We start from the raw sequence: 12,041 nt of genomic DNA, 5'->3' as shown, positions 1-12,041 counted from the left end.
ACTATATGTCTCAGTGTCTTTCTCCTGTATGGGACTTGCTGCACTTCCTGGACTTGGGTGGCTATTTCCTTTCACATGTTAGGGAAGTTTTCGACTACAGTCTCTTCAAATATTTTCTCGGGTCCTTTCTCTCTCTTCTCCTTCTGGGACGCCATTAATGCAAACATTGTTGCGTTTAATGTTGTCCCAGAGGTCTCTTAGGCTGTCTTCATTTCTTTTCATTCTTTTTTCTTTATTCTGTTCTGCAGCAGTGAATTCCAGCATTCTGTCTTCCAGGTCACTTATCCATTATTTTGCCTCAGTTATTCTGCTATTGATTCCTTCTGGTGTAGTTTTCATTTCAGTTACTGTATTGTCCATCTGTTTGTTCTTTATTTCTTCTAGGTCTTTGTTAAACAGTTCTTGCATCTTCTACATCTTTGCCTCCATTGTTTTTCCAAGGTCCTGGATCATCTTCACTGTCATTATTCTGAATTCTTTTTCTGGAAGGTTGCATATCTCTACTTCATTTAGTTATTTTTCTGAGGTTTTATCTTGTTCCTTCATCTGGTACATAGCCCTCTGCCCTTTCACCTTGTCTATCTTTCTGTGAATGTGTTTTTTGTTCCACAGGCTGCAGGACTGCAGTTCTTCTTGCTTCTGCTGTCCTCTGGTGGATGAGGCTATCTAAGAGGCTTGTGCAGGTTTTCTGATGGGAGGGACTGGAGGTGGGTAGAGCTGGGTGTTGCTCTGGTGGGCAGAGCTCAGTAAAACTTTAATCCGCTTGTCTGCTGACAGGTGGGGCTGGGTTCCCTCCCTGTTGGTTGTTTGGCCTGAGGTGACCCAACACTGGATCCTACCCAGCTCTTTGGTGGGGCTAATGGTGGACTCTGGGAGGGCTCACACCAAGGACTACTTCCCAGAACTTCTGCTGCCAGTCCTTGTCCCCATGGTGAAAGAGAGCCACCCCCCACCTCTGCAGGAGACCCTCCAACACTAGCAGGTAGGTCTGGTTCATTCTCCCCTGGGTTCACTGCTCCTTCCCCTGCGTCCCAATGCACACACTACTTTGTGTGTGCCCTCCAAGAGTGAAGTCTGTTTCCCCCAGTCCTGTCGAAGTCCTGCAATCAAATCCCACTAGCCTTCAAAGTCTGATTCTCTAGGAATTCCTCCTCCCATTGCCAGACCCCCAGGTTGGGAAGCCTGACATGGGGCTCAGAACCTTCACTCCAGTGGGTGGACTTCTGTGGTATAACTGTTCTCCAGTCTGTGAGTCACCCACCCAGCAGTTATGGGATTTGATTTTGCTGTGATTGCGCCCCTCCTACCGTCTCACTGTGGCTTCTCCTTTGTCTTTGGATGTGGGATATCTTTTTTGGTGAGTTCCAGTGTCTTCCTGTCGATGACTGTCCAGCAGCTAGTTGTGATTCTGGTGTTCTCACAAGAGGGAGTGAAAGCACATCCTTCTTCTCTGCCATCTTGGTTCAGTCTCAAGACCAGCATCTGTGTCTTCTTCATTCCCAGGTCAACTGTGAGAAATACAGTTCTATCTCTAGGTAAGTTTTAATCACTGAAGTTGAAAATATTCATCATTTCAATGAATATTGAAAATATTCATTCATCATTTCAGTAAAAATTCTAACCAACAGTTCCACATCATATCTACATCAAGAAAAGCGTTAGTCAAATGCTATCTGTATTAGAAAGCACTAACATGCTGAACAAGTTAAATTCATCAGGCTTTTAAGGATCTCAAACCTATTTCTGTAATTCAGTCCCTATCTTCAAACTGAGTCTTTAGTGGATATAAGAAAACCTCGTTTTATGAGCCAATGAAAAGCACAGAACAGCTACTCACAGACCAAGAGAATAGTCTCATCTTAGGTCAGTCCTTTTTCATTTGGTAACAATGACAATTCCACTCACAGAAAAGAGACTCCCAAATTTCAAAGGTTTAAAGTTTCATTAGAAAAATCATACACAAAATAAAAAATAGATTTATCAAGAACAATAATGGCATTATTTCATTCAGCAAATTCATTTAAAACATGGGTTACAGTACAGAAAGAGAAATGACAACATAAAGTCTCATATAACTAACTGATCTGGGAAATCTGTCCCTTAAAAGGCAACTGCAGTTCCATTTTCCAAGCTCTCTTCTTAAGTCGAGGGTCTTCTGTAATTGGGTTTTACATTAAGTTTTCTCCATAACAAGTTTAAAGATGCATGTCATTTCCTCATCACCACGTACTTTATTCCCCAAAATGTTTAAACCAAGTACCTGATAAACAGGTGTCTCTGTTGCATCCAATTCTTTTATTTTGTTAAGGAATATGAAACTGCTTTGAAAGTCAATCCAAGATCAAGTCCATACCAAAGTTCTAGCACTTGGATATTTGTCCTTGTTTTTTTGGAAGTATTATTAACAGTCATCAATAGCTGCACAACTGAGATTATAATGAGTTTTTTTTTTTCTCTTTGTAAAGTCTGCCTACTAGGTTCTACCTCTTCCCTTCCGACCCCTGGGAGCTCCACCTCCCCAATCAGATTTAGATTTGGGAGGACGTGATTTTGTTCTAAGTCTCTCAATTTCTTCTATGGTCAAATTATATGAGTTTAAAATTTTTCATAAAGAAAAAAAAAGTCTCTTTTTATTGTTTCAACAAGAAAATATTAAAAGCCTAAGAGAAGTTTACCATCTGTCCCAACTCCATTCCATCAAGGCTGTCAAACAGTTTCCCCTTTGCTGTGACAGCAGTGGCAGGATGCCCATTATCAACTACCGTCAGCACTAGTATGATACTCCAGATTGGGTCTTCTTCACTGCTCACTTTATTTCTAAAAAGCAAAAGCCTTTGTAATTAGTTGAAATCTATCAGAATAAATTCTGTCTCTGAAAGTGAAAGTATTTGTGTTGTTCCATTCTGTTCGGTTACATGCACATGACAAAAGACAGGATGACTTCATTTATTCTGGACAAAACCAGACAATGACAACTGCAAGGGAGTTTGCCTAAAATATTCCTGCAGCTTGGAGAAACTAAAGCAAAGTGCAAGTTGGAACAGAGTTCTAAACAACGTCTCCCAGTTGAAATTCATACTATCAGAAAGAAGGTGAAGGGGCATTAATAGGATCACTGTCCTAAAAACTATCGAGGTGGAAAGCCACCTCTGTGTGCTCCTCCACGGCCTCCCCTGAAACCACCTCTTTCTCCTCGGAAGTTAGATCGATTTCTTTCTCGCCCGCGGCCAGCAGAAGTCCCACCTCTTCCTCCTCCTCTGGGAGCTCCACCTCCCCGATCAGATTTAGATTTGGGAGGAGGTGATTTTGGTCGAAGTCTCTCAATTTCTTCTGTACATCCAGTCAAGTAGGAATTTGGGGTACTGAAGTAGGATGCATACGTTTCTGCATTGTAGTTGCTATTTGTAAGAGTTGGTCCAACTGTAAGCCAGCCTGAAATGGAGGGAAAAGTGATTATCCTTTCTTTTTCTTTTTTCCAATTCTCTCTTATTGATCCTCTAGGAGCTATTTCAAATCTCCAATGCATTCTTTTTCTCACTGTTGTGGCCTCACCCATTGCAGAGCACAGGCTCCGGACACGCAGGCTCAGTGGCCATGGCTCACGGGCCCAGCCGCTCTGCAGCATGTGGGATCTTCCCGGACCGGGGCACAAACCCATGTCCCCTGCATCGGCAGGCGGACTCTCAACTACTGCGCCACCAGGGAAGCCCCTCCAATGCATTCTTAAAGGTGTCCCAATCACTCACCCAATATTGATATTTTTTACAGAACACATGGCATTTAATCATGGTTATAAAGATTTCATATGTATATATCCTGTTTTTCCTCTTAGACTGTAACTTTTATAATATAACTTCTTCATTGTCTCCATCCACATTTCACATTCTGTGAGAACAGCACTTAGAAAAAAATATTACACACTATACTGAGTTTGGGCTTAGTGAAAATTTAATAAATTTTATATCACCTTCCTACTTGTAGAAATGATGCAACAGTTTTCTGATTAACATCCTGAAACTAACTTTTGCCTCTACTCTTCCCAACCACAAGAAGCCCATGCACCACAACTAGACAAAGCCCACATGCAGCAATGAAGACCCAACACAGCCAAAAATAAATTAATTAATTAAATTAAAAAGAATCAGGTTCTTCATAGGTTCACACTATTTCTGCCCTATCATTGTGAAGATTATTTCTTAGAATATGAGGTCCATTATAAAATGCTATAAAATGAAAATATTTTACTAGGATCATATTCTAAAATATAGCAGCCATTTTTTACAAAATTTTGTTCAGCATTTAAAAAAATCGTCAGTATCTAACAGTACATAGATAACTAAGATCTGTAATATATGAAGAAAAAATGACAGATAAATCAGATTGTGCCTTTTATGTCTCATCTAGTAGATACCACCCTGATAAGTAGAGAAGTACCTAATCAGATGAAAGAGTACACTGCACACCTATGTGGTCTCACTGACAACTGAATTTATGAGACTTTTACTTGCTCCCTTCTGGTTCGTTTTTTGGCATGTATGTTGTGTTGTGGAACACAACACACAAGCAAGAGGAAAGAAAGGAGAAAATTTAAAGATTTAATAAAAATAGTTCATATTGCCTCTTTCATGCTATACTGCCCCTTACATAAATAAGACATGTAAATCTTTACAGAGTAAACTGCAAGGGACTCCGCCTCCCACCCATAAATTCTTCATTGCAATAGCATTTTATTACAACTTCTAAAGGAATTACTAAGACCCAAGTTAGTTTAAATTAGCCTGGCTTCAGCATATACGACACATATAGCAACTTTTAAACCTTTTAAAGCAATAGTAAAGAGTACTCCTATGGTATATGTGATATATACCTTTGACTACCTCCTTGAGGAAGAAGTGCATTTGAGGATTCAACCCAAATAAATTAAGGCCCCTTGAACAGACTTCCCTCAATTGCTCCTACTATTATTTACATGGTTAACCTCCAACTACCTACAATTTCCCCAAGCAGATATTCCTTCTTAATTTTGTTTTACTAAAGCTAATACTAAAATAATTTTTGCGGCACTTCCCTGGTGGCGCAGTGGTTAAGATTCCGCATTCCCAATGCAGGGGGCCTGGGTTTGATCCCTAGTCAGGGAACTAGATCCCACATGCACGCCACAACTAAGAGTTCACATGCCACAACTAAGGAGCCCACAAGCCACAACTAAGGAGCCCACCTGCCACAACTAAAGAGCTGGCAAGCCACAACAAAGGAACCCACCTGCCACAACTAAGACCCAATGCAACCAAATAAAGAAACAAATAGAATAGAATAAAATAATTTTTGCATGGGCAAAGAATGGGCAAAGATAAAGAATTGGATAGTATTTCGAAGCAAAAAATAAAATTTGTACCTCTAAGACTTTGTTCAACTGGTAGAGATACAGATAGAAGTATATCGTATATGAAAGATATAATGTATAATCTAAAGTGGATAAAGTGGCCACAGCTAAATGGATGGAGAAAACCCCCATTATATTATAGTTTTGGAATATTATAGTTATAAATAAAAATTGGCATCAAGCAAAATTTCTATTTTAGTTGCTGTTTATGCTTATACTTATAATATACGTAACAATTATTCTCTCTACTCCTTAAGTTCTTCTACTCATGTTTAAAAAAACCCACTAATTAAAATAATGCTGTACGGCCATTAAAAGCATTGTAACTAATTATTTAAAATGTAGAAATATATTTGACATAATACTGAGAAAAATACAAAATGATGACTACAGTTATATAAAAATTTGTATGCACAAGAGGAGTGGAAAATATTATGTGAAAAAAATGAAAATAATTCTTGGAAGTAGTGAGGTTGAATCTCTTTCCCTCTTCAAAATTTTCTTTAATGTTGTTACACTGATTTTCAATTATTAAAAGATATCCATCTGTTTGATGTTGCTATTACTCTTCAAATAGTTTTGCTTTTTCTTTAAAGTTTTCTACTTCCTTTAAACAGCAGTTGCCACTGGAGATTGTTCCCAGATTCAGGAGCTGTTTTTGGGTAGAACAGGTCAATGATGGAAGAGAAAAATCTGTTCCTTATTTCCTCAAACACTAGAGCCATAATCTTGATATTCAATATATATGGACATCTACACTTTCTGAAAAACACACCACTCCAGTTGAGTATCTAGTGATGTTACTTTCTTTTAAGCCAGTGAAGAGGAAACATTTGCTTGCCACAAGCTCTGCCGCCAAAATATTTTACTTTGATAAGAGAGTAAAATCATCCACAAAATTTCCAAACAAGATTTCATGTATATGTTCAATGGAAGTCTAAACAACTCAAAGTTCATTCTATAGCTGTATATATACTATGTATGTAGTGACTTATGCATGAACTGTATGTGTATTGTGAAAAACTGGTTTAAAAAGATTAAATTTAAACCACAGCATTCCCACCCTTTAAAAATCAATATAACATTTTAATTTAGAATAATTCAAGGATGCATGCTGCAATTTCCGAGATAAACACTGAAGGAACAATAAAAGAATATCTAAACAAGCTAATTAAAAAAAGAAAAACTGAATAATACACGAATACTTAATCCAAAAGAAACGAGAGAAAAGGGAACACGAACAGGTGGTACCAATGTAAAGCAAACAGTTAGATGGTAATTTATGCCCCAATATATCAGGAATTACATTAAATATAAACTGACTAAACAATTCAATTAAAAGATAAAGATAAAATGGATGAAAACTATGTGTTTGCTCACAAGAGATACACCTTAAATGTAAGGATATGGAAGATCGAAAGTAGAAGGCTGGAAATAATATGCCAAGCAAACACAAACCAAAAGGAAGCTGAAATAGCTATAATAATGTCAGATGAAGTAGAATTTAAAGTTGAGAAACACTGGATAAAGAAGGACATTTCATAATACTAAGAGGGTCAATCTACTAGGAAGGCATAAAAATTTTTACCTTTTAGATACACCTAATAACAGAATCTCAGATATAAACTAACAACTAAACAAAACCACAAACCCATAATCCTAATAGATTTTAACATACCTTTCTCATAGAATAAGCAGTTTTAAAAAAAATCAGTAAAGACATGGCTGATATAAACAACAACAACAAATACTACAACCAATCAAAAAAAAACATATTGTTACATTCTTTTCAATCAGACTTAGAATATTTATCTAAATTGGGTCAAAAGCAAATCATAACAAATTACAAACAAGTGAAATCTTATGGTATATGTTATTTGACAATATTAATCCAAAAAGCAATGACAAAATGATAACTTAAGCAACACAATACTGAATAACCTGCCAGGAGCAAAAATTTACTTTTAAATATAGGAAACATTTTCTCTAAAGCCAAGCCCCAGAGTAAACATTTCACATGCAAAATATTTCTTTGTAAAGAGAATGTAGCTTTTTACTTTCCTCTTTATCATTTTGCACAATTTTATGAAACTTAAGGCCATCAGTTTCTACAACTGAAATAGTTTTAAGATACTGTGTTCGCCAACGCACACTCACAAAGAAATAGCTGACAGGGCTGAGGAGGGGGTAGAGGAGTGATGGATTACGTCATACATACATAAGGCAACTTTAAGGATTACTTTTTTTTTAGAATGAACATCAGAGTTTCTTCTAAATTCTTAGGTACTTTTAAGGCCAATTATTCCACTGTAACTTCTTCAATTTTTACTTTTTATAAAATGTAGACTGTTTAAGACAAATAAGATCCTGGCTCATTTCAGCTTTTTTTTTTTTTTTTTCCTTTCAGCTTTAAACAGCATTTCTAGCATGGTAAGGCCAAACAGGTTGATTTTATATATTGTGACTGAAGCAATGCAATGTTCTTAAAAGCTACTTCTATATTTTCTGAGAAGAAACAGATGCACTATTATTTCAACAATACTTTGTAAACAAAAGCTGTGCCCTCTATAAAAGAAAATCCTAGTCCATAAGATTATTATTTTCTACTTATTTTTTTTTCAAAATAGTAAATTCACATTATACCGATTTAGTAAAGTGTTAAAATTTTGATGAAACAACATCATGATACATTTGAGGAAAGAAGCCAGGTACTTTAGTTTCTAATAAAGCCAAGATCTGTATTTCACAAAGGTATGGTTATTTTCTGCAGGATCATTTTATTAGCAGACATTTAGTCCTGTCCAAAAAGTCAGTAAGACATTTGGTTCATGCCAAAAGATACTTGAAATTTAGTCCTATCCAAAACATCCATGAGCAAATTTGGTCCATGCCAAATGGTTTTGGACAGGGCCATATATCAAGGACATTTTGGTGTGGACCAAATATCTTACAGACGTTTTGGACAGGACCAAATGTCCTTTATGCATTTCTTCACTCAACACAATATTTATTCAATAACCTGAATGTTGGGTAGAGAGAATAAGACAATCTCCGATTTCTATGAGACTGCATACTAAAGAGACTGACTATAAACATATGCCCAAATGAACCTATAATTCAGATAACGATAAGTGCTATGAAGAAAAAGAAAATAGATTAAAGGGAAAGACAGCAGTGGGAGGAAGGGAGTGGAGTGGCAAGTTGGCTAATTTAGACAGGGTTGTGAGAAAAGATCCATCAGGTATTTGAATGATACGAGAAAAGTCCATGGAAGAGTACTGAGACAAGACTGAGCTTAGCATATTTGAAGTATAGCAAGAAGAAGAATCAAATATATAAGAATTTTATTTTACATAACACTGTGTGTTCTTTCTTAACATCTATATCCCAAGGAACTATCAAAGTTTTTTTTTCCTCCTGAGGTCTTACCTGGTCGAATTGTACTATCTCTTCCAAATAAATGAAGGCGTCTTCTACCAAGACAAAAATGTTCAATTATATGAAAAATTTCTACAGGCTTTTCTATATTGCCAATTTCAGGTTCTTCTGTGATAATCAAGTCAATGTCAACATTAGCATGAATGAAGTCCCCGTCTGTGCTACGCTTAACAGTTCCTTTGATCCCCATAAGGCAGTGTTCCTAAATAATAATAAGAGCAGAACAATTAATCTCTTTTCATCAACAGTCGTATTTCACAACATTTTACATTTCTGACGTTCCTCAATTCCAAAACAATCCTCATTTCTCTGAATCTTTGGGATATAGGTCTCTCGGCAAAAAACACAAAAGGAAAAACCTGGATCTCTGGATCTGAGAAGACTGCCAGGGAAGCTAGACATTAGAGTATTAAACTTGGGACCATGACATTTTAGAATTGAGTCAACAACCATAGAATCTTTTCCTCTGCAACCCTTGATAATAACTTCTCTTCAGCAGTTATGGGCATGGCACTTGACCTTGGAATCTTAAAATGATGTTATACTGGGCTTCACATGATCCAAGATCAAAACTAATAAGCCTTTTCATATGGAGAGGACTTCAAGCATGGATACAGACTTATAAATACTCAACATAAGTAAATGTAAAAATCAAATGATTTCCTTTTTTGTTGTTTTTTGACCTCTATTTAATCTGGATGACAGAGTATAGTTTAAATAAATTTAATCTCACTTGACTCCATGAACCAATAATAGCAAGGATGGCTTAGATTCCCTTCAAACAGAATTTCTAGTCCAAGAAAGACTTTAAAAAGACCCTCCACCAGAGTCTCCCTGAAGAGTGAAAGACTGGAGGACAAATTGTTAAACCCTGATAACTAGCTGGGCAGTCCTCTGAAGCAGAGGTTCTCAGTGGTTCTTGTTCAGGTTCTTACGTAGGAAAAAAAAAGGAAGGGGAAAGAAATATTCATCTAAGCTGGCCAGCTATGAGTCTTGCTGCCATTTCTTTTTTCTCAGCATAGAGAAAAGAAAAAAAGCTCGGGGTCAGAAGTACTAAAAGCCCATATCTGACTTAGAATTACAGCAGTTTAGGATATACAGGAATACCTTCTTCAGCTTAGTATAGGTTGATCTGAGTGAATAAAGTATTTTTAAATTAACTTGGACGTATTACTTTAATGCTCAATACCACTTGTACAAGTCAAAGAGAAGGATCTTTCCACCAAAATTAATTAAACAGTATACAGTCATTTGGAAAAGCTTGAGAGAAAATAATGAAAATAAAGAAAACAAAACAGTAAAGGCAATACCTTTGTTCTCTGGAAGACAGCCTTTGGATCTAAAGTCTTAGTCTTCCCAGGATTGTTTTTATTGGTTTTAATCCAACAAATGTCTTCACATCTTCTGTAACCCCACTTGCGTAAACACTAGAAATGAAAGAATTTTTTTAAAAATCCTTAGCTAAAAGAAATAAACAATACTTAAAATAACCAACCAGCATTAAAAACTTCCTAGAGGTTTGAGACATTAAATTCCAAGGTGTCACAGTAATTTTGTCTTTGTGCAGAAATAGAAAGAAAGAAATACTAGTCTTTAAATATACAGCCATTATACAGAATACATATACCTTCTGAATATTAATATACAGTTGATATCAAAACATAGAAAGGATTACATAATACTCTGATTCTTTAATACTACCTTCTACTGTCATCAATAGAAAGTTTTAAATCATAAGAAAACTCAGTCCCTCTTTAATCAGAAAATAATTCAAAAGATAATTTTGAATAAATGGGCCACACTCTTCAAAATGTTAAGGTCATGAAAGATAAGAAAAACTAAGAAAGTCTTCCAGATAAAAGAAGATTGAAGAGACATGAAAACTGATGACACTAAGTGATCCTAAGACCAGAAAAAAATTATTTATACTGTATAGATGTTATAAGTGGGACAACTGCAAAAACTGTCTTATTGAGAATAGTATCAAAACAGTGTTAATTTTATGATGCTAATAATTGTACTATTATTATATAAGAAAATGACCTTATCTTTCAGAAATACAACTGAAGCACTTAGGGGGAAAGGGACATTATGTCTAGAATTTACTCTGAAATGGGGGAGGGAAAAATGGAAAGAATGAAAAAGAGTAAAAGAGAGAGTGAGGGGGAGAGGAGAATAAAAAAGTAAATGTGAACATTTGAGTTTCTGGGTGAATGGTAAATGCGGATTGTTGCATAATTTTTAGAACTTTTCTGTAAGACTGAAGTTATTTTGAAATAAAATGTCTTAAAATCAGAAAAAAAAAAAAAAAAGAAAATTTTGTTCCTTCCACCTCAACTTTCTATCCTCTGACAAAGCTAAAAACTGCTGAAAATGTTCTAACTGATAACTTCTTTCCAAATGAGAGTCTTATGTTATTTTTATGATTTAATACTAAACCTCAAAAATTCAAAGACTTAAAATTGTTATTATGTTTCTTTACTGAGTAAAACTTTACTTTCATCTTTATGTAATCTAGACAATAGAGAGATTTGAACCTTAGTGTCCTAGACTATGTTATATATGAACATATAACAAATACTAGCTAAGTGAGTACTCAGAGTGGCATTTTGAGGCCCACAATATGTAGGTGTTGGCTAGCTGCTGGGAAAAAAAACATGAATAAGATATAGTCCTTACCCCTAGTTGATTAAGAGCAAAGTAGGGGGAAATAAGTAAATTGTGCAGTACAATATTGTTGGTACTATGATCAAGTACAAATAGAGATGTAGTGGAACACAAAATATACACACTTTTCAGGAATGCTCTTATTGTATAAACTGAGATACACCACAAAATGAAACTTAGATTTTTAATTTAAAATCTCAAAAATCAAGATCAGTACCTGTTCCTGTTGCCAAGTATTTGTTTCGCACTGCATTAAATATCACAAGGGCCTAAATTCAACATTTCCTAATGAACTTAGCACAACTCATGAGTATTTATCATGCTGAATTATTTTTGTAATCATTTGGAGCCAAAAGCTGCTTTCACCAATATGATAAATTGCTGCATAAACAAATAAGATAAAACCTCCTAATCAATTTCAACCTAATTTGGGGGGTGGGAGAAAAGTCCAAAGCCAGACATTAGAGCTAAAAAAGGTAAATACCAATATACCTATAAAAACATACAGTATGTCTCTATTTTCTTAGATTTTCTATAGCATCTTAGGGAGGTG

General features: G+C 35.7%; 1 protein-coding gene across 1 annotated transcript in view; it reads right to left on the bottom strand.

The window, feature by feature from the left end:
• Positions 1 to 1,923: 1,923 nt before the first annotated feature.
• Positions 1,924 to 12,041, bottom strand: part of METTL14 (methyltransferase 14, N6-adenosine-methyltransferase non-catalytic subunit) — a 31,611-nt gene continuing 21,493 nt past the window's right edge. The window contains exons 9-11 of the mRNA XM_082652739.1: positions 10,132 to 10,248; positions 8,813 to 9,023; positions 1,924 to 3,432 (exon numbers count right to left, since the gene is read on the bottom strand). Of these exons, the coding sequence (XP_082508865.1) occupies positions 3,128 to 3,432; positions 8,813 to 9,023; positions 10,132 to 10,248 (633 nt within the window). The 3' untranslated portion in view covers positions 1,924 to 3,127. The remainder of the gene's footprint in view (positions 3,433 to 8,812; positions 9,024 to 10,131; positions 10,249 to 12,041) is intronic.

The sequence above is a fragment of the Grampus griseus genome, assembly GCF_964374135.1.
Source record: "Grampus griseus genome assembly, chromosome: 4".
In the NCBI taxonomy this organism is placed as follows: Eukaryota; Metazoa; Chordata; class Mammalia; order Artiodactyla; family Delphinidae; genus Grampus; species Grampus griseus.
The sequence above is the reverse complement of the archived record's forward strand: the minus strand, read 5'-3'. Positions and strand labels throughout refer to the sequence as shown.